The sequence below is a fragment of the Cetorhinus maximus genome, chromosome 29 (assembly GCF_964194155.1).
Source record: "Cetorhinus maximus chromosome 29, sCetMax3.hap1.1, whole genome shotgun sequence".
Lineage (NCBI taxonomy): Eukaryota > Metazoa > Chordata > Chondrichthyes > Lamniformes > Cetorhinidae > Cetorhinus > Cetorhinus maximus.
In genome coordinates, this window is record NC_135907.1 from 12789329 (window position 1) to 12815547 (window position 26219).

Here is a 26219-nt window from a genome sequence, read left to right on the forward strand (position 1 = left end):
CAGAACACTTGGAAAGCATTAACGGGATTAGACAAAGTCAGCATGAGTTTATGAAAGGGAAATCATGCTTAACTAATCTACTGGAGTTTTTTGAGGATTTAACTAATGGAATAGATAAGGGAGAACCAGTGGATGTGATGTATTTAGATTTCAAGAAGGCTTTTGATAAGGTCCCACATAAGAGGCTAGTGGGCAAAATTAAAGCACATGGGATCGGTGGTAATATACTGGCGTAAATTGAGAATTGGACAGACAGGGAATGGAGAGTGGGAATAAATGGGTCTGTTACTGGGTGGCAGGTGGTGACCAGTGGTGTACCGTAAGGATCAGTGCTTGGGCCCCAGCTATTCACAATATATATAAGTGACTTGGATGAGGAAACCAAATGCAATATTTCCAAGTTTGCTGATGACACAAAACTGGGCGGGGTTGTGAGTTGTGAAGAGGATGCAAGGAGGCTTCAGGGCAATTTAGACAAGTTGTGTGTGTGGGCAAACACATGGAAGATGCAATATAACATGGATAAATGACAAGTTATATGCTTTGGTGTGAAAAACAGAAAGGCAGAGTATTATTTAAATGGTGATATGTTGGGAAATGTGGATGTACAGAGGGATCTGGATGTCCTTGTACACCAGTCAACGAAAGTGAACAGGCAGGTGCAGCAAGCAATTAGGAAGGCAAATGGTATGTTGACCTTCATTGCAAAAAGATTTGAGTTCAGAAGTAGGGATGTCTTACTGCAGTTATACAAGGCCTTGGCGAGACCACACCTGGAGTATTATGTGCAGTTTTGGTCTCCCTACCTAAGAAAGGATATAGAGGGAGTGCAGCGAAGATTCACTAGGCTGATACCGGGGATGGCAGGACTGTTGTATGAGAAGAAATTGGTTTGACTGGGCTTGTATTCATTAGAGTTTAGAAGAATAAGAGGAGACCTGATTGAAATGTATAAAATCCTAACAGGGCTAGACAGAGTAGATGAAGGGCGGATGTTTCCCCTGGTTAGGGAGTCTAGAACCAGGGGACACAGTCTCAGGATACGGGGCAGGCCATTTAGGACTGAGGTGAGAAAAAATTTCTTCACTCAAGGGTCGTCAACATGTGGAATTCTCTACGATAGAACGCTGTGGAGGCCAAGTCACTGAGTATATTCAAGAAAGAAATTGATCATTTTTTGGATATTAGGGGCATATTAGGGGTATGGAGAGAAAGCGGGAATATGGTGTTGAGATAGAGGATCAGCCATGATTATATTGAATGGTGGAGCAGGCTCGAAGGGCCGAATGGCCTACTCCTGCTTCTAGTTTCTATGTTAACAATGTTTTAGGAACAACTGTCTAGATGATGTTTATAATTGTGTAGGTTAAAATGAACAATTTGCATTAAATTGCATTTTATGTGTGAATACACTGTGCATTAGAATGGTATTGAGGTGTTTTATATGCATGAGGTGGGAGGACCATTTTAACTTTTGGTGTACCTGACCATTTGGACTTTGCTGTCTGGATCCCAACTGGCACCCAATCCTGTTCACTCCTCACCCCTGTGTTGGCTGACCCCCATTGGTTCCCGCTCCACCAATGCTTCATTTTAAAAATTAACATCGATGTCTTCAAATCCTTCCACGGCTTCACCCCTCTTTACCTCTGTAGCCTCCTCCAACCCGACAAACCTTCCGAGATCTCTGCATTACTCCAATGCTGGCCTCTTGCACATTCCTGATTTGCACTGCTCCACCATGGCAGCTGTGCCTTTAACTGCCTCGACCGCCAAGCTCTGGAATTCCCCCCTAAACCTTGTTGAATTCTACCTCTATCTCCTCTTTTACTACGCTCCTTCAAGCCTAGTTCTTTGACCACCCCTGTCCTAACATCTCTTTATGACACCTCCCTCAGTGTCAAAATTGCCTACACTGCAATAAATGAAACATAAAAAGTGGAATATTTTTCAGTATTCTCAGAGTAAATTATCCTACACTTGTTGCATAAAGAGGAAAGACTTTGAGGGCCTTGTGTTTTTTTTCTATTATTCGTTCATGAGATGTGGGCATTGCAGGCAAGGCCATCATTTATTGCCCACCCCTTATTGCCCTTGAGAAGATGGGGTTGAGCTGCCTTCTTGAACCACTGCAGTCCATGTGGTGTAGGTACACTCACTGTTAGGGAGTAAGTTCCAGGATTTACCTAATTTATTCCATACGACTTTGAAAGTTATCAATTTTCACATTGCTTATTTACTTTGATGTGAAGAACCTTCATACATGTCTTCATTATCTCTAGACTCATCTGGTTCCAATGCACTCCTGGCTAGCCTCCCACACTCCATGCTCCATAAACTTGAGGTCATCCAAAACTCTGCTCTCTATGCCCAAACTAGCACCGAGGCCCGCTCCCCTGTGCTAACTGACCTACATTTGCTCCTGGTCAAGCAAGGTCTTCCTCATCTTTAATTTCAAATCCCTTCATGGCCTTGTTGCTCCACATGTTATTCAGCCCCACAATACTCCAAGATACCTGCGCTCCTCTAATTCTGGCCTCTTGTGCTGATGTATTTAATCGAGCCACCATTTGTCACCTTCAGTTGCCTGGGCCCAAAGCTCTGGAATTCCCTCCCTCCACCTTTCTGCCTCTCGACCTCACTTTAAGAATCCCCTTAACGCCTATCTCTTTGACCATTCTTATCTGACATCTTATGTTGTTCATTGTTATATTTTGGTTTATAATGCTGCTTTGAATCACTTTGGTACATTTTATCACATTAATGGTGCTATATAAATTTAAGTAGTAGGAGTTATTGTTATTGATAACTCGTTCATGGGATGTGGGCATCACTGGCTGGGCCAGCATTTATTGTCCATCCCTAATTGCCCTTGAGAAGCTGGTGGTGAGATACCTTCTTGAACCGCTGCAGTCCCTGTGGTGTAGGTACACCCACAGTGCTGTTAGGGAGGGAGTTCCAGGATTTCCCAGCGACAGTGGAAGAACGGCTGATATATTTCCAAGTCAGGATGACGAGTGGCTTGGAGGGGAACTTGCAGGTGGTGGTGTTCCCCATGTGTTTGTTGCCCTTGTCCTTCTAGATGGTAGTGGTCGTGGGTTTGGAGTGTGCTGTATAAGGGGGCTTGGTGAGTTCCTGCAGTGCATCTTGTAGATGGTACACATACCTCCACCGTGCGACGGTGGTGAATGTTTGTGGATGGGGTGCCAATCAAGCTTTATCCTGGATGGTGTCAAGCTTCTTGAGTGTTGTTGGAGCTGCACTCATCCAGGCAAGTGGGGAGAATTCCATCACACCCCTGAATTGTGCCTTGTTGATGCTGGACAGGATTTGGGGAGTCAGGAGGTGAGTTACTCGCCACAGGATTCCCAGCCTCTGGCCTGCTCTTGTAGCCACAGTATTTATATGGCTAGTCCAATTCAGTTTCTGGTCATGGTAACTCCCTGGACTTTGATAGTGGGAGACTCAGCGATGGTAATGACATTGAATGTCAAGGGGTGATGGTTAGATCCTCTCTTGTTGGAGGTGGTCATTGATTGGCACTTGTGTGGCATGAATGTTGCTTGCCACTTGTCAGCCCAAACCTGGATATTGTCCATGTCTTGCTGCATTTGGACATGGACTGCTTAAGTATCTGAGGAGTCGTGAATGGTGCTGAATATTGTGCAATCATCAGCGAACATCCCCACTTCTGACCTTATGATGGAAGGAAGGTCATTGATGAAGCAGCTGAAGATGGTTGGGCCTAGGACACTACCCTGAGGAACTCCTGCAGTGATGTCCTGGAGCTGAGATGATTGACCTCCAACAACCACAACCATCTTCCTTTGTGCTCGGTATGACTCCAACCAGTGGAGAGTTTTCCCCCTGATTCCCATTGACCCTATTTTTGTTAGGGCTCCTTGATACCACACTCGGTCAAATGCTGCCTTGATGTCAAGAGCAGTCACTCACCTTGCCTCTGGAGTTCAGCTCTTTTGTTCATGTTTGAACCAAGACTGTAATGAGGTCAGGGGCTGAGTGACCCTGGTGGAACCCAAACTGAACACCAGTGAGCAGATTATTGCCAAGCATGTGCCGCTTGATAGCACTGTTGATGATCCCTTCCATTACTTTACTGATGATCGAGAGTAGACTGATGGGCAGTAATTGGCTGGGTTGGATTTTTGTACAGGACATACCTGGGTAGATGCCAGTGTTGTAGCTATACTGGAACAACTTGGCTAGGGGCGTGGCAAGTTCTGGAGCACAAGTCTTCAGTACTATTGCCAGAATATTGTCAGGGCCCATAGTCTTTGTGGTATCCAGTGCCTTCAGCTGTCTCTTGATGTCACGTGGAGTGAATCAAATTGGCTGAAGACTGGCATCTGTGATGTTGGGGAACTCTGGAGGAGGCTAAGGTGGACCATCCACTTGGCACTTCTGGCTGAAGATTGTTGCAACTGTTTCAGCCTTATCTTTTGCACTAATGTGCTGAGCTCCTCCATCATTGAGGATGAGAATATTTGTGGAGCCTCCTCCTCCAGTGAGTTGTTCAATTGTCCACCCACCATTCACGGCTGGATTTGGGAGGACTGCAGAGGTTAGGTCTGACCCGTTGGTTGTGGAATCGCTTAGCTCTGTCTATCACTTGCTGCTTATGCTGTTTGGCATGCAAGTAGTCCTGTGTTGTAGCTTCACTAGGTTGACACCTCATTTTTAGGTATGCCTGGTGCTGCTCCTGGCATGCCCTCCTGCACTCTTCATTGAATCAGGCGTGATGGTAATGGTAGAGTGGGGGATATGCCGGGCCATGAGATTACAGATTGTGTTTGAGTATAGTTCTGCTGCTGCTGTTGGCCCACAGCACCTCATGGTTGCCCAGCCTTGAGCTGCTAGATCTGTTCAAAATCTATCCCATTTAGTGGTAGTGCCACACAACATGATGGAGGGTATCCTCAATGTGAAAACAGGACTTCATCTCCACACGGACAGTGTGGTAGCCACTCCTACTGATTCTGTCATGGACAGATGCATCTGCATCTGGTGAGGATGAGGTCAAGTTTGTTTTCCTCTCTTGTTGGTTCCCTTACTTCCTGCCGCAGACCCAGTCCAGAGCAATATCCTTTAGGACTTGGCCAGCTCGGTCTGTGGTGGTGCTACCGAGCCAATCTTGGTGCTGCACATTGAAGTCCCCCACCTAGAGCGCATTCTGCACCATTGCCACATTCAATGCTTTCTCTAAGTGGTATTTAACACGGAGGAGTAATGATTCATCAACTGAGGGAGGGTTGGGGGGGGTGGTGCGGGGGATACATGGTAATAAGCAGGAGGTTTCCTTGTCCATGCTTGACATGATTCCATGAGACTTCTTGGGGTCCAGAGTCGATGTTGAGGACTCCCAGGGCAACTCCCTCCCGACTGTATACCACTGTGCTGCCACCTCTGCTGGGCCTGTCCTGCTGGTGAGACAGGATATACCCAGGGATGTTAATGGTGGTGTCTGGGACATTATGTGACATGACTATGTCAAGCTGTTGCTTGACTAACCTGTGAGGGAACTCTCCCAATTTTGGCACAAGCCGAGGAGGACTTTGCAGGGTTGACAGGGCTGAGTTTGCCATTGTCGTTTCTAGTGCCTAGGCCGATGCTGGGTGTTTAGTCCGGTTTCAGTCCTTTTCAACTTCCTAGTGGTTTGATACAACTGAGTGGCTTGCTAAGGCCATTTCAGAGGGCAGTTAAGAGTCAACCACATTGCTGTGGGTCTGGAGTCACATGTAGGCCAGGCCGGGTAAGGGCAGCAGATTTCCTTTCCTAAAGGGATTAGTGACCCAGATGGGTTTTTACAACAATCGACAATGGTTCACGGTCATTATCAGAGTTTTAATTCCCGATTTTTACATTGAATTCAAATTGAGCTTGTTGATCTTGACCAGTGCAAGAAGAAACTCTATGGGGATTCAGTTGTATTTTGCCTACATACCAGGATCAGTTTCCAATGAGATCTCTTCACTCCAGTCACTCCATGGTCCACAGTAGGTAAAGGGACCTTGTCCACATTTCACCTTTGCTCTGATTCTTATTCTATACCTGCTGGAAAAGTCCAATAAATGCTTTGGGAGTTGGCAGGATTTGGTGTCTTGGGGAATCGCCTTCACTTCAGAATTCTGGCACAAGAGAATACAAAGGTTACTATATGTTGCAATGTGCCCTTGGTTTGAAATGCTGTTTGAATCTATCACCAACTTCTTTCAGAGCAATAATAGGACTTCCGATGTTTCAGGCTAACCACAGCTATGGGTAATCCTATATTACACTTGAAATTTCATGGGCCTAATTATTTGAACTGTAACCCAATCTTTCAATGGAAAACAAGCAATGATGCTGTGCTAGTATTTAATAACCATCTGCTCTTGTGATGCTATCAGGGCCCTTACTCTCTAATACACTCTCTGACACATACACATGCACACACAAATACACACACACACATGCACGCAAACACACTAGCTAAAACACACAGCTCATATATACAAATGTGCACACACACCTCACACACAAACACACACACTTTATATGTACATCTTGCATATGTGCACACCTCACACATACAAACACTTTACACATACACATGGACATTAAACACACATCATACCCAAACATACATGCGCTTTAGAGAAACCTCATACATATGCACATATGTACACACCTTTGGTGACCTATGTGCTGGAAAAAGCCTGCATTTCTTTTGTGTGATACCCCTTTAAGACCAAAGTTGTGGGGGAAGTGGGAGGGAGGGTGGGGTGGGGGTTATATTCTGAAAGCAGGTTAATTGGTTTCCTGATTATGATATCATTAGGTTCCAAGAAATGCCGATTTCAGCTGAGGTTGCTCAGGGAATGAACAGCTAAGAAGCAAAAGGTAAATAGAAAGCTAATTGTAGTGGGGTTGGGTCAGCCAGTGATTTTCTGTTTGGCAGTTCAGAACATACTGAGAATTCACGCAAGGTTGTCTCTGAATGGAATAGTTTGGCAATCTTCGAACAGATCTTGATGTTGAAGCAGGTCTTTGAGAATAGAGCAGAGATTGTGTTACTGTGTGTGTTATCCAGTTGGAAAAAATGGAGAGCTGAAGATAGGAGGGGAAGGGGGCTGTGGATTGCTGCAGTTTCACTGTTGCCAGAGATCACCAGACATTTGAAGGAGTTCGAGGAGAGTGTCTCAGAGGAATCTGTGCCATCAGGCCTGCCATGACCCTAGTGAGAGAGGGTTCGTAGACATGCACCTTATCGGTGGTGACTGTATCTGGGGACATTGGATGGAATCGTTGCTGGTAAATGTGACTGTAGGGCTGAAATGATTGAGTGTGAAGCGAACGACCCTACATAGCAGAGGTTGAGTTGGAAAGGCTGAGACTGTGTGGTATGTAGTGCCTCATTTGTGCAGGAAGTAAATGTGAGTGCTTGTAACTATGAGGTTTATGTTTGTTGTATCAAGTATTTAATGTGAAACTCACCTTTTTATTTTCACTATCCTTCACCCTTCATTAAATGTTTGAATTCTGTTGATTTTAGTTGATTTGTTACAGTAAAAGTTTTAAAAAGTGAAATCCTGTCTGTTGGTTTTCTTTCTGTTGGATTTGTGGGGATTACTTTCTTTACTGGTCTCTACAGGGAACATAACCAGTCTCACACAGATATACACACACACACACACACCTCACGCAGGAACTGACACATATGCACACGGGGTAGGCTGTCTGAAGACCTGCCCGTGTCACTGATGTAAGATCGCAACTGACCTCCCAAGAGTCTTCAGCCTTCTTGTAATGAATTTCATATTCTGACTGGCCATCGGTGTTCTTAGTAAGCCAGTTCAGTTGGTAATTGTAATCAGGCAGCTGTTTTATGGTCAGGTTGAAAGGGGCCTTGAATTTTACTAATAAGAAAAAGACAAAGAAATGAAATCATTTCACGATATGCTACGTTTTGAATTAAAACATGGGAGCGTAGGAAATAGGAGCAGGAGAAGGCCATTCAGCCCCTCCAACCTGCTGCACCATTCAATTGGATCATGGCTGATCTTTTACCTCAGTGTAATTTTTACATTTAATGGCATGATTATGATAAATATTAGCATGACTCCAAGCTCCAAGCTGTCTTCTCCAACATCCCCTCCCCCCGCCATCTTAGGTTCTAAATCAATTCCACAATATGGAAACTAAACACATCTGTTAATGGCACTTAAGTGGCCAGCAGGGGGCCTTTCCTGGGATCAGGAGCCCTGGGGGAGGGCAGAAGTGTTGCCCCACCACCCCCCTCCCCTTCCAGTGGGTTTCTGGCCAATCAGAAGCCAGCAGCTCTTCATTGCAGGCAGCCACTGGGGATGTGGAGGTTGGGGGGAGGAGGGGGTGGTGGGGGTGGGGGGGTGGGGGGGGGGTTGCTGGTGGGCAGGTGAGGGGCCAGTGGGGCGTGGTGGCAGCTGCTGGTAATGCACCCACTGGAGGCCCAGGAGCAGCGAAGGGACCCAGGCCGCAGGTGAGTGAGGGTAGGATGTGGGTGGTGGGATGGGAGCTGTGGGGGAGGGAGGGGTAGGGGGTTTGGAGGCAAGGGCGGGGAGGTGAATGTCAGCGGACCCCCCCCACCCCTTCACGTTAGCAGGTCCCTTTATTGGGGACTGAGTGCCTGACGCACTGAACCCCCTCCCCACCCCCTCCTTCACCCCCACCCCCAGCCCACCAATCGGGAGCCCACAAGTAAACATGCCAGGGATTGCCTTTTGGATTGCTCGACATGGAGCCTCCCCTGCCTGATGCTGTTTGAATACCAGCAACAGCAGGATGAGGCCCTTAAGTGGGCATCATATTCCAACCTTCATATGTCAGCCTGGACAATTAGTGTTGGCGAGCTATTCAAACATGGAGACCATCAGAGCCAATGCTTATCCTTTCCTTAGCCAAAGTCCACACCACTGGGCGGCCACCGAGAATTGGGGTTTTATATCCTTTATCCAGTGTAAAAGCGCTGAGGGTAAGTGTGGTGGTGGGTTCCATGGCTCATTTGTAACCTGCATTCGTAAAATGAGCCCTCAAAAGACCTCAGGCCCTTGATTATTGCTGTACATGGGTGAGGTGATTTGTATTTCTCCAGAGGAGTAGAAGTAAAGTGGGAGAATGCATCAAAGGAGACAACGTTAATATGGTCAGCCTTCTCTGGGCTTTGTTTGTTCCTTTAAAGCTCCGATCACATACAGCCATTACTCCTTAGGTGTGGCTCAGTGGGGAGCACTCTCGCCTCTTGGTTGGAAGGTAGTGAGGGTTCAAGCCCCACCCTAGAGCATTGAGTACAAAATCTATGCTGATACTCCCAGTGCAGGACTGAGGGTGCACCACATTGTTGGTGGTGCTGTCCTTCAAATCAGATGGTAGGCCAAAGCCTTGACCAACTCCAAACAGTTCTGATCGAGCTTAAAAGATCTTAAGCCATTATTCGAAGATGAGGGAAGTCTCTAAGTGTCCCGTGCTATGTCTCTCCCATTATCAACATCATCATAAACAGACCTCTTGCTTCTGGACTCGGGATCTTGCTGATTGAAAAATGGCGATTGTATTTATCTCCCTCGCAACATAGGGCTGTGAGAATCGATGAAATCACATCAACCGCAAACCTGCACCTTCAGGAAAAGAGGGGTGACGAGAATGGAAGGAATTTGGGATCCAAAATTCTGGCATCCTTGCTCGATCACTGAAAGTGCGGGTTGGAGGGAGGGACTTCCTGTTTCCACCGTGTCTTGGGGTTGACCCCATCCCAAATTAGTGGAAATGGGGTCGTTTAGTCAGTCAGGTGTGGGTGGCTCGTGTTTGTATAACCACTATTGAGTGGGGGGAATACCAGAGCTCTTTAACAAGTGAAGAGGTTCTCTCCCAGAGAGCAGCAAAGCTGGGCATCGATTCCCTCTGAAACTGGCTATCTTTTCTCTTCTGGACCTTTGATGTCTTTTTAACTCTCAGTGTGGAATATACACCTGCTCTCAGCAGGCCCGAGTTCTGGTGGGCCTAAGAAGGACATGGCGATGGGGTATACATGAACATGCAAAAATGATAGGCAGGAAGGGGAAGCAATTGCCCCGTCAAGCTTGCTGCATGCTCATGACTAAATACTCCCTTCGTCTCCCGCCTCAGCCCCTCCTCTTCCCTTCCCGCAGCCATCAAAATCTCCTCGGAGAGACCAGGCCCCAAAACCAAGGAAAGGCCCAGGACCAGTAAGAGGGAAAAAATTAGTCCAGAAAATTTCTGCTTAACCCCGTTCTCAGGCGATCCACACCAGTCAAGGGGATCACCTGAATCAAGTATTATCCATGAAGATAACCCAGGAATGGTTAAGACATCACGCCAACTGACAAATTCATTGGTACAATAAACGTGAAAACTGTGCTAAAGCAGCCCTAGTGGGTGAACTCACTGTTTCTATATGGTTCAAATATTATTGTTGGCTCTACGAGCTTCAGGAACACGTTATAGTCATTCAGGTCCTCCTCATCATCCACAGGTATGTTACAGCGATGAACGATGAGATGTGGAAAAGTGTGGAGTATCACCGATTGCTCACATACTTTGGTCCTGCAAAGTGAAAACGATTAATGAAAGGATAGTCATCATTAATGAACAGAGTCACATAGCAACAAAACAAAAAAATTGCATTTGCATAGCACCTTCCTCGAGCTCAGGACACCCCAAAGCACTCTGCAGCCAATGAAGTACTTTTGAGGGGTGATCACTGGTGTACAGCAGGGAACATGGCAGCCAATCTGTGCATAGCAAGCTCCCACAATTAGCAACGTGATAATGGCAAGATAACCTGCTTAGTGATGACTGAGGGATAAATATTGCCCAGGACTTGGGGAAAACTCCTGGTCTTTTTCTGGCTAGTGTGATCTTTTACCTCCACCTGTGACAGCAGACAGTGCCTCGGCTTAATAATCAAAAGACAGGACACTTAATAGTTCAGCAGTCCCTCAGTACTGCACCAGAGTGTCAGCCTAGATGTTTCACTCAAGCCTCTGGGGCAAAACTTGAATCCACAACCTTCTGACTCAATGATGTTCTCAGAGAGTGCTACCCATCAAGCCAGGTCTGACACTTTGTAAAGGAGGGTGAGGAGTGGAGGAATGAAAAAAGCTGATTTAACCCATCCAACTTATCAGCAACTTTGAGGCCCCTGCTGAAGTCCAACTGCACCCAGTAGAGCGTGAAGGTGTACACTTTCAGTTCCTACTCTGTGCTGAATTTGCTATTTTCTGAATGTCTACTTCCTTCAAGTATTCACAAGGGAAAGTAGAACCAGTGGCTTCAATATATGGCGTAGCATAGAGGAAATGTTACTGCGTCACTAATCTAGAGGCCCTGACTGATATTCCAGAGACATGAGCTCAAATCCCACCACAGCAACAAATCTGGAATGAAAAGCTAGTCTCTGTGGTGGTGACCATGACATAAGCTGTATAGACCAACCTGGTTAATAGCCTTCAGGGAAGGAAGTCTGCTGCCCTCACTCAGTCTGGCCTACATGTAATTTCAGACCCACAGAAATTTTGCTTGCTCTGAATTGAGCATGCCATTCAGCCGTAGGTAACAGCCACAGAAAAAATCAATAGCTCTGTGGGTGCTGCCGGCACCACATGGGTTTCAGTGGGTTCAAGAAATTGGCCCACCACCACCTTCTGAATGGCAATGAGGGTTGAGCCGGCCTTGCCAGTGACACTCATCCCATGATAAAAGGGACAACTGGGGAAAGCTTTCTGAGGAGTCAGGGACATTTTGTGTGAAATGTAAAATATCACAATTAGATGCTGTATTGTAATGTAGATGTGTTTTTAATGCAGCGATACATCATAGGGATCTATCCTGATAAGGTTAGTTGACCCTTAAAAAAACAATTGGTGATTGGTGATCACCAATGTGCAAGTACTGTCATGCATTACAGTATTTTTTTTCCATTAAGAATGTGCCAAAATGCATTAAAAATGTGAAAGAAATATCCAGTCAGCATCTACTGTCATGTTTTATGCTGTGATTTAAATTGACTGACAGCTCTGATTGTTCAAAAAAACCTGCCTTTGAAAGATGGAAAAAAAATCTCTGCACCTGGCCTCTCCATTGATTGATTCTGGTTTGAAATTGACATGGGACACCCTTTTGCTCTATTAATTTCTGGCAATGTAGCTGGAAGATTTTGTTATGGGGCAGCTGCAGTCATCATGAATGTTTGGCTGGCTTTCAAATGCTAATAATGGCTTCAAGTTAGCAGGTAATCTATTGATCCAAGAATGATGGGCCCTTTTAAGAAGCTGTAGTAACAGAATATGCCTTTGATATGGCTTCTTGTTTGTTTACAAACCTAATAGGGCTTAAAGGATTACAATTTTTCTAACACTGGAGTAGGTTTTCTTCAGTATCAATGATATTGGGTTTGAATTCAGGGTTTTATAAGATTGTTAGAGGTTTAATTTCTCCCCAGTTATGTTAAAATAATTTCCAATGCTATTGCATGGTCCCTGAAGACTATACCTAGTCCAGTGACTATGGAGGGTAGATGGGGAGGCATGGGGGTGACATGGGTGGGTTGGGTGGGGGAGGGTGAGGTTTAGGGGTCCTTTAAATGAGGTTGGGAGTTGGACTGCTGTGTTGGAGAACAGAGGTGGGCCTTCTAACAGGTCTGCCCCCTGCACCCACACTCCTCACACACTTCATCGTGGCCTGCAACATGCACTGTTTACCCTGATCCCCGTGTGAAAAGACAAAAGCCCCGGCCGCATGTCCGTTTCAGAACACGGCCCCCTGCTCCCCGACACCGGGTACACTTAAGACCTGAAGATGATGTACGACAGAGCCAGGAGGATGACAGCCCTGTCCCAGGGGTCTTAATGATAAAGAGAGGGTGAAGAGAGTTGAGCCCCTTTGCCTTTGGAAGGAGGTTATCTGGGAAGTAATCTTGTACAAGGTAAACAAGATCATAGGCAGCAACGAAATGGTTAATCTGGAAAGTTGCTCGAGATAACACGGTGAAAGCAGGGCAAGCGGTGGGGGTGTGGTTACAGTTGCAAAGATAAATTTAGGACCATAATAAGGGTATTTTTCTTTGTGCACACTGGGTAATCTTAACTTCTGTTGACAGTTTAAGGTGGCCAATTTTGGATCACTCGCCCACAATATACTTCTTTCCAGAAGTCAAAATTATCCTCAAATAGTGATAAATATATAGAAAAGGCTTTTTCTTAAATATTTCGCAGGATGTGGGTGTCCCTGGCTAGGCCAGCATTTGTTGCCCACCCCTAATTGTCCCTGAGAAGGTGGTGGTGAGCTGCCCTCTTGAACCGCTGCAATCCATGTGGTGCAGGTACACCCAAGTGCTGTTAGGGAGGGAGTTCCAAGTTAGGATGGCTTGTGGCTTGGAGGGGAACTTGCAGGTGGTAGCTCCTGGATTGGGTAGTTCAGGTAACACCCCAAAATTTGTTAAGAACAATTGGGATGTTGCATTGGAAGTACCTGAAAAGCAACATGGATGAATGAACTAAGATGGGCTGATGCATAATGGTCTTCAGATCTTCTACAATCAAGGTGGGGTTAGGGGCTATTTCAGTTAGGTTACTTACTTAACGCTATAGGCTTTTCCATAGTGGAGGTTGAATTTGAAATATTTACTGGACTCCCTTGTTACTTCCCAGGTACATTCAATCTCCTGGATGCCATCGTAGGTACACTGCAGATTTCGAGGCATCACCTCAGCTTCAGCTGTGAATGTTGAAGGCAGACAGTTAGCATTGAAATATAGAGCAAGAGTCTTAGCTCACGGCAGCATGGGTGCTGTTCAATGAGCTTGCTTTGATTATCAGCAACACGAGTTCACCTTTGGCACCATAGGGAAGGACTGAATGGAAACTAACCAATTGACCATAGAATTTACAGAACAGAAACAGGCCATTCGGCCCAGCAGGACCATTCCAGTTCTTATGCTCCCCATGAGCCTCCTCCTACCCTTTCTCACCTAACCCCATCAGCATATCCTTCTATTCCTTTCTCCCTCATATGGCCTCCCCTTCAATGCTCCTTATGGTAGCAAGTTCCACACATTCTCTTCAGCCTTTTGGCAGAGAGGGTTCTGCAAAATTCCGTGTTGGGTTTCTCCATGTTCAATGGAGTATTGGAAGCCCATCTGGCGAAATTGCTGCCAAACTCCGCTGGATGGTGCGTTCCACTAAGCCAAAATGATGGAGGTTGCAGGGACGCCTGAAGGAGGCAACGTTCCTTCAAGGGAAGCCTCACCATTAAGCACAGGCTAACTGCGGTGCAGCTTAGCTTTGGGAGGTTGATTCTATTTTTGAAACACGAGAAACCTTGAGTATGGAATATTGAGGGGAAGATGGAGAGGTGAGCAGGTTGAGGCGTTTGAAATGTTTAAAGAGTCTGAGAGGGTGAATACAGAGAAGCTATTCCCTCCTGAGAGTGACTTGAGAACATGGGGACATAGTCTCAAAATGACAGCAAAGCCACTCAGGAGCAAACTCAGGAAGGACTCTCTCATAGAAAGACTGGTAAATATTGTTGTAATATGCGTTGAAGAGATAGCAGCATGACATCACTAGAAGGGAAGTGTGTCATGTGACCCAGTCTTAGTTTCACTTTTGCTTTTGAGCAGAACACACACAGCTCTGCTGCTAATGCCTTCAAGCTTTCCACATGCAGAGTCTTAATAAATGAAACCACAACATGTTTACCCATTCCTTAGAAGTGATTTGTGCCTGTATATCATTATCACAGCATAGCATGGTGCTGGTCAAACAGCCTGGCAGCAAGATTAAGTACAAGTGCAACATGATGAACAGCCTGAAATCGTGCTACAAGACATGAGGTGACCCTTGACGTTTTGGCCAGACAGCTATGAAGCGGCAGTGTTGGGGAGTGTCGCAAGTGCAGTGCCCTGACTGCGCAGAAAAGCTTGAAGACATCAGCAGCAGAGCTATGGGTGTGCGTGTGTGCCCTGCTCAAAAAGCAAAAGTGAAACTAAGACTGGATTGCATGACACACTTCCCCTCTAAGTCATGCTGCCATTCCTTAAAAGCATATTACAACAAGTGTCTGCAATCTCTCTACCAAAAGGTGCTGGGACAATTGAAGCTTTCAAGACTGGGATTGGTCAACCTTTGTTAAGAAGAGATATGGAGCAAAAGCAGATAATCAATAATTAATAAATAATAAAGCAGGTCTTCGAAAAGGGAATTAGATTGCTACCTGAAAAGAGACAATATTCATGGTTACAGGGATAAGGCAGGGGAGTGGGACTAGGTGAAATGCTCTTTCAGAGAGATAGTGCAGACTCGATGGGCCAAATGGCCTCCTCCTGCACTGTAAAGATATTGTGATACTGCAATTGGCCTTGAAGTATGGATCAGCCCTGATCCAATTGAACAGTGAAGCAGGCTCGAGGAGATGAATGACCTACTCCTAGTCCTCTGTCCATATCAAGAAATCAACAATTGCATTTATATAGCTACTGATCAAGATCCCTCAGAAATATCTCAAAATGCTTCAGACACAATCAGCCACTCCCAGGTGTAGCCACTGCTGTTTTGTAGGCAAACAAAGCAGCCATTTCATTCGGAATAAATGACCCAGAAACACTTGACAGACAGCAATGGGGTGACTGAACAGTGAACCTGCTCTTGGTGCAGGGCAGAATGTTGGGCAAGACATCAGGAAAACACACCACTTCAATTCTTTCTCAGTTCGTGAGATATGGGCATTGCTAGAGAGGTCAGAATTTATTGCCCATTTTTAATTGTTGTGCCTTGGGCTACCTTGGCTCTAAGCTCTGGAATCCCCTCCTTAAACCTCCCCACCTCTTTTGCCTGTCTGTCTCTCTCTATCCTCCTTTACGACATTCCTTCAAATCTACAATTTTGACCAAGCCTGCCCTGATATTTCCTCACGTAGCTAGATGTCCAGTTTTGCTTGATAAACAGTTCTCCGACGTTGTTGCTATGCTAAGGGCGCTTTTTAGATGGGAGTTAAAATTGGAGCTCGGATTCCCCCGCCTGTTGCCTCCAGCTCCTCGTTAAACGTTTTCCGTGACAATTACCTGTTTGAGAGTGATTGGCATTTTCAGTGACGTCCCATTGGACCTCTGAGCTCCACTCGCTCCAGTGACCTCCGTAACCGTCCTGCTGCAGTGGCTTTGCCCGCACACACGCGACGTATGTTTCTGAAGTCACCAATGATGACTTGTTGATGTGAAACGGCCGATCGTCGCTTTGCACAGTCTCTGAAACCGAATTCTGCAGGGAGAGAGGATTCATCAGCTCGCACGCTATAGTCAGCTTCAAGCCTGCAACTTACTAACACGTGTAGGAAAATCTCTGCTAAAATTCATGCTTTTAAAAATATTTTACGATGAATTGCAAACATAAGAAAATAAGAACATAGGAAATAGGAGCAGGAGTGGGGGAGATGGTCAATGGCGTTGTGACAATATCACTGGTCTAGTAATCCAGAGGCCCAGATTAATGGTCTGGAGATTTGGGTTCAAATCCCACCGAGAGAGCTGTTGGAATTTAGATTTAATTAATAAATCTGAAATATAAAGCTAGTCTCAGCATTAATGGCCATGAAACTATCATTGATTGTTGTAAAAAAAGATCCACCTGGTTCACTAAACTAATGCCCTTTAAGGGGAGGAAATCTGCCATCCTTAACTGGTCTGGCCTACGTGTGGCTCCAGACCCACAGCAATGAGGTTGATTCTTAACTGCCCCCCGAAATGGCTGAGCAAGCGACTCAGTTCAAGGGCAATTAGGGACGGGCAACAAATGCTGGCCTTGCCAGCAAACGCCCGCATCTCACGAAAGAATAAATAGCCACTCTAGCCTGCTCCGCCATTTCAATCGGATGGTGGCCGATCTTCTGCCTAAACTCCACTTTCTTGCCCGTTCCCCAAATCCCTTGATTCCCTGAGAGACCAAAAAATGTTTATTCATCAATTCCCGAAACCCTTTGAGCAAAGAAATTTCCCCTCATCCCAGTCCTAAGTGATCTGCCCCTTATCCTGAGACTGTTTCACACCCTCCCACCATGTTTAGATTTCCTTACCAGCGGAAGGAGGCTCTCAGTGTCTACCTTGGTAAACCCCTTCAGAATCTTGTATGTGTCTGTGAGATTACCTCTCATTCTTCTAAACGTCAGCCAGTGCAGGCCCAGCTTGCTATAGAGGTACTAATAGAGTAAAAAGGTCTTAGCATTCCTACGCAACCCCAGAGAAGCTCAATTGAGGTTCGAGGAACAGGGCCTCAGTTTTCGATTTGGCACTACAAAGCCTCCCGGACTCAACATACGGTTCAACAAGTTCAACCACAGTTGCTACTTTTTTGGTGACGGTACTGCTGTTGCCATTTGCAATTCCTTCAGACCCATCTTTGTTTCTTTACTTGTTCCATTACCGCCGCTTAAATCACTTCTGCCTTCCGCCCTGTCTCGGGTTATCCCTTTAGCTCCTTACTCCTCCCTTCCTGGCGTCTGCACTTGCTTAAACACCTGGTAAGTGTTAAATTTATCTGGGACTGAATTTTTTAGCCCATTGGGCAGGCGGGCGTGCGCCCGACCCCACCGAGTGTAAGATGGCATCGGGGGGCGAGCATCCCGACCTCATCGCGCACTCGCGCGATATTTCGGTTGGCAGGGCGGGCGCCCGAGTCGGCAGCGTGCCCGCCAACAATTAAAAGGTAACAAAGGCAATTAAAAGAATCTTTTCGCTGCCCATCCAACCTTACGGTTGGCGGGTAGGTGAGAACGCCGATCGGCCTTTAGATTTTCCTTTTTTTGGGAAACCTCATCCACGGGCGGGATGAGGTTTCCGACAGCAAACGAAAAGGAGAATAAAAATTTTAAAATTTAATTAATAACATGTCCCCTGCTCAGAGTCACATGAGGAGGGACACGTTTGATGACATTTTGAACATCTTTATTTTTTTATTTTGAAAGCTCTTCATCTCCCTGAGGCAGCTCTGTGCCTGAGGGAGATTGTTTGAGCGCACACTCGCGCGCATGCATGAGGTTCGTGCTCGCTTCCTCCACCACCCCACCCCAACCCCACCCCCCCGCCCACCCCCCCACCCCTCCGACAAGGGCAAAATTCTGCCCCCCCGGAGTTCATACGCGGGTCAGCTGTAATCTCACTGAAGGGCCAGGACAGGCTCGAGGTGCCCTGGCTTCCTATACTTTCATTTCAAATCTCCAACTTCCTCCAGCTCTGATTAAAAAGCCATCGACCTGAAACCTTAGCTCTGTTTCTCTCTCCACAGATGCTGCCCTGAACTGCTGAGGTTTTTTTCCCCGCACTTTCCATTTTTAATCTCCGCTTTCCAGCGTCTGCCTTAGTTTGCTTGTGTTAGGATTAAAAGGCCTCCCTGGCAAAGGTTCCTGTCCCGGCACGCGAGGAGGTGGCACAAATTGCCTCAAAGGACACCACCACCCTGGCGCTGTGGCTTTGCCCGTATAAATGGCCAACTGCACTGAGCTGTGCTTCATGTTTCTGCGTACGGGAAGCTGGTGAATTGAGAACGCGTTGCATTACATTGCACTCACATCGCAGCGAGAGGCCAACCTCGCCCCCCACTTCCCCTTAGCCTCCCCTTCACCAGAGAAAAATGTGCCCAGTCTTTCCTGACGCTCATAACCCCTCCTTTCCCGATATAACCCCTTGTGGATCTTCCTCACATCTTCTGCACCGTTAGTCGCTTCAAACCGTGATTGTGTTACCAGCCTCCCAGCTTAGAGGCAGCCCAAGTCCCTCGCAATACTCCCGCGCGCCCCCCGAGCCAGGCGATTTTGCTCATTCATTAAAACTTTAAGAACGACATAACCAGTCTGTACCTCCCATGGCTGCCAGCTTCGTTTGTACTTAATGTCATACTGTAACTTTCCGAAGAGCTTATTGGACGAATTTGCCGTGTAGATTGTCTTCCAGGACAGTAAGTAATCCCCTTCCTCTGTGACAGCGACGCTCAGGTTGAACGGAGGTTGGGGTTTGACTGAGAATTGAAGCAGCAAATGAGAAAGAAGGTTAGCCGCGTCTATCGGAAGGGCAAGTCTTGCCTCTATTTCAGAAGGTAGCGATTCTTATTCAGTTCCCTCCCCGCCGAAAGGCAGGTCCGACTCACAACGCCACCCCCCCCGACCTCTACCATGGGCAGGGTAAGGAGGCAGGCCCTGTATCCACTCCAGCCAGAGTAGGGAAATCAAACACCAGGCTGTTAACATCAATCTGACCCACGCTGGCCGTCCAGTCAACTGAGCCAACCGGGCCCTCAATGAGCCCGAGTTGCCGTGGCAACATGCCCCTTTTCCATGCATGTTGTAGCCTGGCGCTGTGGATGCTGATGGTAGAGGCTCCAGTTTTCATTCCACCACAGGGCTGACCAGGAATCTCTCCCACTCTTACAGAATCGCAGAATCACAGAATCACACAGTGCAGAAGAGGCCCTTCGGCCCATTGAGTCTGCACCGACACGTGAGAAACACCTGACCTACCTACCTAATCCCATTTACCAGCACTTGGCCCATAGCCTTATTAGTTATGACGTGCCAAATGCTCATCCAGGTACTTTTTAAAGGATGTGAGGCAACCCGCCTCCACCATCCTCCCAGGCAGCGCATTCCAGACCGTCACCACCCTCTGGGTAAAAACGTTTTTTCCTCACATCCCCCCTAAACCTCCTGCCCCTCACCTTGAACTTATGTCCCCTTGTGACTGACCCTTCAACTAAGGGGAACAGCTGCTCCTTATCCACCCTGTCCATGCCCCTCATAATCTTGTACACCTCCATCAGGTCGCCCCTCAGTCTTCTCTGCTCCAACGAAAACAACCCAAGTCTATCCAACCTCTCGTCATAACTTAAATGTTTCATCTCAGGCAACATCCTGATGAATCTCCTCTGCACCCCCTCCAGTGCAATCACATCCTTCCCATAATGTGGCGACCAGAACTGCACACAGTACTCCAGCTGTGGCCTCACCAATGTTCTATACAACTCCAACATGACCTCCCGACTTTTGTAATCTATGCCTCGATTGATAAAGGCAAGTGTCTCATATGCCTTTCTCACTACTCCACTAATATGCCCCTCCGCCTTCAGAGATCTATGGACACACACGCCAAGGTCCATTTGTTCCTCAGAACTTCCTAATGTCATGCCGTTCATTGAATACTTCCTTGTCAAATTACTCCTTCCAAAGTGTATCACCTCACAATTTTCAGGGTTAAATTTCATCTGTCACTTATCTGCCCATTTGACCATCCCGTCTATATCTTCCTGACATAGCCCAAGACACTCAGCCTCTGGCCACCTGCCATTGCTGTGTGTTGGAAGGGTCTATGTTGACACTCAACCTGTTTGGCCGCGTTATGAGCGCATCTTCCTTGGCCATCAAGTGCTGGAGCGGGACTCAAACCCAGAGCTTCTGGCTCAGAGGCACGGCGCCACAAGACCTCCCCAAGATAGCAATAATGAATAATATAATAAGTGAGGAACTCCACCAGGAGAAGAAAACTGAAAGATTTAACATTGTTCAAACCCAACTTACTGTTTTCCAAAAGTCTGACGCGTTTGTTTAGCTTGACTGGTCTTTCTGGTTTAAAGACATAATTATATGTAAACGAGATAGCATGACTGGTATCCATTATGGTACACCTCCAATGAAGATCAGAGCTGGAAGTATTTTCTGGTGATCTTCTTGAGTTGCATTTCTGCAGCCTGAAAGCATAAAAATAACTTTTCGTTTTGATGCTTTGCTCCTATAGGCTAGATCAGTGGTTCTCAAGCTTTTTCGTCTGTGGCCTACGTAGAAGGAGGCAAAAGGTCACCTGGCAATCCATCACCACCCTCCCCCCTCCCCCTCCCCCCACAACGCCGCTTTTGCTTGCCACCCCAAAAACCCAATCAGAATTTATGGGAAAGAATGGCACTACTTTACCGTGAGACTCCAAGGTGGAGGGGTTCAGCAAACATGTCCGGCTCAGCACTCAGCCAGCTCCTCTTGGTTTTCAGTCCAACAAGTGTTGATAAACTGATCGCACGGTTGAATATTGTTGCTGCTTCAGAGCTGAGCCAATGAGCCCAGAACCCTTGGGCCAGATGCAAATGTCCGCCCGTCAAGTACCAGCTTCAGTGACTTGTATTCTGGACAAGCCGTGGGCCACCTGGAGGACCCTCGTGGACCACCTGTGGTCTGTGGACCATACGTTGAGAACCACTAGGCTAGATTAGCCGGGCTAGATTGCTACTTGTGTTAATATCCCAATGTGACTGAGCCACATTCCCTGTGCGCTAGCTTCATTTCTGGCCTTGCATCTTCTTGCCTGCCCTTTGCTAGCAATCAGGCTCAAAATGTTTCTCCAAGTCTTTGGACCTTTCTTAGGTGACACCGCAGGAGACCTGAGCAACCCTCATGAGGAGGTCCTATTGCCCTTGAAGTACTGTGTTTTCTGGGGACATCGACACAAAAGGGAATTTTTCTGTTTAGAATGGTCAACACCAAACTAACGAATGCATCTTGTGTTTCTGAGCCCACCCTAACCTCAGACTCGCATTGGAGGCTGATTTTTCTGATCGCAGCCAGCATGGTGGTGGGGTGTCGTGTTTGACCTCACGTTGACCTTTATCTTCTAATTCCCACCCTTTCTCCTCCGGTTTCCCTGGGCTCAAAGGGGCTGAAAATGCAAGTCCTTGGTGTCTACCTGCCCCATGTCGTGTTTTGGGCTTCAGCAGCGAGCTCACATTTGTGTAGCGCCTTTCACAACCTCAGGATGCCCTAAAGCGGTTCACAACAGCCAAATGAAGAATAGTCACTGTTGTCATGTAAGAAATGGGGGAGGCGGTGGCATAGCGGCATTGTCACTGGACTAGAAACCCAGGGTAATGCTCTGGGGGGGCCTGAGTTCAAATCCCACCATGGAAGATGGTGAAATTTGAATTCAATAAAAATATGTTGATGACCATTGGTGATTGTCGTACAAACCCACCTGGTTCACTCATGCCCCCTCTAGGGAAGAAAATCTGCTGTTCTTGCCTCTTAAAAAATGCCCCCTGAACAAGGGCAGTCAGGGGTGGGTAATAAATGCTGGCCTAGCCAGTAATGCCCACACCTCATGAGCAAATAAAAAAAAAAAGTACAGCAGCCAGTTTACACTAAGTGAACATCTACAAACAGCAACATGATAATGACCAGGCGATTTGTTCTAGTGGTGTTGGTAAAGGATATATATTGGCTCAGAACCCTGCTCTTCTTCAAATTAGTACCCATTGGAAGAACTGCACTGACCTGGGAGGGCAGACGTGTACGTGCCCAGGTCTCACCTGAAAGACAGCACCTCCAACAGTGCCGTACTCCCTCAGCGCTGGGAGTACCAGCCTAGTTGTGTTCAAGTCTCCACCGTAGGGACTGAACTCACGGCTTTCCGATCTTGAGGCAAGAGTGGTCCCCACCACTATCAGTAGGAGTCAGTAACTTCAGGACAAGGTAAAAAAGACTTGATTTATCATGCGCCAAAGAATGATGTAATACTAACGTGTAATTTCTCATCGTTCCTTGTATTTCCTTCTTGTAATATAAATCCATTGGAATGTATTGCCTGGCCATTGGGTCTTCAGCCCATTGGCACTCTATCTCCGAGCTGTAGTCGGTGTAACACTGCAAACTGTTGACAACATCGTATACTAAAAGCAAAAGCAAAATCAACTATCAGGAACAGAAGGGGAAATACCTCCTTGTCTAATTAAAAGCCTAAAGAGAAAGGTTCGCTTCTCTAAAGTGCCCTTCGTGACCACCGGACGTCCCCAAGTACTTTACAGCCAGTGAAGCACCTTTGAAGTGTCTTCGCTGTTGTAATGTCGGAAACCCAGCAGCCAATCTGCACACAGCAAGATCCCGCCAGCAGCAATGTGGTAATGACCGGGCCACCTGCTTTTTCGGCCACGTCGGCGTTGAGGGGTAAATATTGGCCAGGACACTGGGGCGAACTTCCCTGCTCTTCTTCAGAATAGTGTGGTGTGATATTTTACCTGGGAGGGCAGATGGCTCTGGATAGGGCACCTGACAAAGAGGGGCACTTAGATCACACTTGAGATTCTAAATGGGTTTTCTACGAAGTAATCATAAATCTTATTTGTGTTTTTTCTTTTGAGATGGCGAGGAGGGAACTAAATTGAGCATTCATCAAAACATGGGCCTGTCGGTGTTGACTTAACTGCAGGACAACTTGATTGAAACATTTTAGATCCAGAGGGGTCTTGACAGGGTGGATGTGAAGAGGATGTTTCCTCTTGTGGGAGAATCTAGAACTAGGGGTCACAGTTTCAAAATAAGGGATCTCCATCTAATGGTCTCCAGAAGAGGCCACATACACCCAGTCTGACATCCCCATTTCTGGTGCTTCTGTATCGCCTTAAGGCACAAAGCCCAGCTAGTGCTGTGCCCATGGCCATGGGCAGTTCAGTTGACTCTACCCAGCTCAATGAGGAACTCTTAATCTCTCCAAAGAAGAGACTCACCGCATCAATATGAGACAACCTCAGACCCATTTACACAAGGTAAGGTGTTATTCTCCCTAGCTCTGTACTGGCTAGAGAAGGGAAAGGGTGACCTGACAGATTGAGGGATTTAAGATTATGAAAGGGTTCGATAGAGTAGATGTACAGAAGATGTGGGTGGGTTGGAAACCAGGAACCGTCAATATAACTTAGTCACAAATGAATTCAACAGAGAATTCAGGGAGAAACCTCTTTACCCAGAGAGTGGTGAGAATGTGGACCTCGCTATCACAAAGGAGCAGCTGAGGAAAATAGCGTAGATCCATTTAAGGGGAATTGAGATAAATTTATGAGGAAGAAAGCAATAGGCGGATGTACTGATAGGGCGTGACAAAGTAGACGGGAGGAGGAGCATAAACCCTAACACGGACCGGTTGGGCCAAATGGTCTGTTTCTTTGCTGTACATTCCACGTAAGATGGCACCTTTACTCATTGTCTTGACAGAGTGGAACGGTAAGTGGAAGACAGACTTTGTGTAGTGCCTTTTCTCAAGCAATTTACACTCCAATCTACATTCAGGGAAAAAAGGATTATCTTTGAAAGAGGAGGACTTGCTTACCTGCACAGTGAGCAATGGTGAGGGCCAAAATGGAAATCGAGCACAAAAAGCTTGTTCTTTCTTTTCCAAACATGTTGAGACTTCCTTTAAGTTCTTTTTCCACAAATCACTTCTCCGAGGGGGCTTCAGCCTTTTGGTTTCACGTCCTCATTATCTCTAGTGATAGGAAAAAAAACAAGAAAATATCAATTCACCACTCTCCAAGTATCAATGAAGTCGGAGGTGGTCTGTGTTGATTGTGACCAGGGCGCGTTATCCCTTCTCACCCTCTTTTCAGCCCTTGACATAGTCGACCACATCTCCCTTCTGCAGTGCCTCTCCTCCACAGTCTAGCTCAATGGAATTTGCCTCATTTTTCCCCAGTCTTACCTGTCGCATCTTGGCACAGCATTTTAAAAAAAAAATATTCTTTCATGGGATGTGGGCACCACTGGCTGGGCCAGCATTTATTGGCTATCCCTCATTGACCTTGAGAAGGTGGTGGTGAGCTGCCTTCTTGAACCGCTGCAGTCCATGTGGTGTAGGTGCACCCACAGTGCTGTTAGTGTAGCAATGTCTAGCAATAACTTCTCTTCCCGTCCCTGTAGGATTAGCTCTGGAGTCCCCCGAGGATTCGTCCTTGGCTCCCTCTTTGTTCTCATCTATGTGTTGCCCTTTGGCAATGCCATCTACTGAAAAAGGGCATGCCTCCATATGTGTGCATGCAGGAGGCTGTGTGCACGTGTTTTGGGGTTAGGGGTGCTCTGTGTTTGGCTTGGGGGTGTTTGTGGCTCTACTTATCACAGGTGATAGGAATGTGTGTGCCTGTGAGAGAGTGGCTGTGTTTGGGATAGGGAAGTGCACATTTGGAGTACGTGACTGTGCACATGAAGGTATGAGCTTATTTCTGTTTACAGTGAATTTCCTTGGGCCTTCTCTTGATGTAACTTTGGTAGAAGTCCAAAAGAAATGTGATTATCCACATAAACTGCTGGACATCCACCAAAGCTACAGGCTGAACACAGCCTGTCTAGAGGCCTTTTGGAATAGTGATGGCGTGCACAGGTGTGTAGGTCAGTGTTTGGGTGCGTGGATGGGTCAGTGTATGAGAGTGTGTGAGTGTGATGTGCATGTGTATGCATGCGTGTGCACTAATATCTGTGTCTGAGTGTGTGTACGCATGACTGTGTGCATGTGTGTGCATGTGTACATGTGTGTGCTCATTTGTGTCTTTGTAGGCGTGTCTGTGTTTACATGTGTGTGAGCATGTGTCTGTATAGACCTGTGTGAGTGTGACTCTGTGGGTAGGTGTGTGCATGTGCGTGTACTCATGTACTCATGTATGCATTAGTATGTATATAGGAGTGTGTACACGCTCACATGCATGTGGAGCATGCTTAAGGTATATCTAGATGCGTTCACTGTACTTATGGTAGATGTGGGCGTTCTTTATATAAGTTCCTCTGCTGATGGACATAGGTAGATAACCATATCCATATGTGTATACAACTGGAATTTGTGATAACACCGTAAATAAAACAAATATTCTTAAAGGTGCTAAACAAACAATCGCATGGCCTGTACCCATGGCATCATGAGGAGAGCATGGGCGGAGTCATCCAAGATTTGCATTAAGTGCTGTAGCGGATGGGAAAAAGAACGTTTTACCCAATGGTTGCACTGGCAGCTTTTCACGCTGTATTTTCCTGATCCCGCCTCATTAATCATGCATTCCCGGGAACCACACTGTTTCGATGGTGGGTGGGCTCTCATTTGCCCACCACGAGATCACCTCACTGTTTGCTCATGCCGGGCGCCATATTTAAACTGCAGCCGCGTGCGCACATCTCAGTGCTTCCAGCCCAGGATTGCTGCACGGAAAACATGGCCCCGAAAGACAAGGGGACTGCAGCCACCCCCCACCCCGATTCAGTGATGCGTCCCTGGAATGCCTTTTGGATGCTGTGGAGGCCCACCGTGATGTCCTCTACCCCCACTCAGGCCGCAGGAGGGGCAGCGGCATCACCAGTCCAGCATGGTAGGCGATGGCAGTGGTGGTCAGTGCCAA

The 26219-nt window shown here is 46.8% G+C and overlaps 1 protein-coding gene across 1 annotated transcript in view; it reads right to left on the reverse strand.

Annotated features, from left to right (window-relative positions):
• The window catches only part of LOC144669266 (cytokine receptor common subunit beta-like), a 62151-nt gene that overhangs the window by 15166 nt on the left and 20766 nt on the right, over positions 1–26219 (reverse strand). The window contains exons 2-10 of the mRNA XM_078531592.1: positions 24173–24328; positions 22592–22739; positions 20608–20777; positions 18898–19055; positions 16112–16307; positions 13629–13767; positions 10439–10596; positions 7780–7916; positions 5963–6146 (exon numbers count right to left, since the gene is read on the reverse strand). Coding sequence (XP_078387718.1) covers positions 5963–6146; positions 7780–7916; positions 10439–10596; positions 13629–13767; positions 16112–16307; positions 18898–19055; positions 20608–20777; positions 22592–22739; positions 24173–24245 — 1363 coding nt within the window. The 5' untranslated portion in view covers positions 24246–24328. The remainder of the gene's footprint in view (positions 1–5962; positions 6147–7779; positions 7917–10438; positions 10597–13628; positions 13768–16111; positions 16308–18897; positions 19056–20607; positions 20778–22591; positions 22740–24172; positions 24329–26219) is intronic.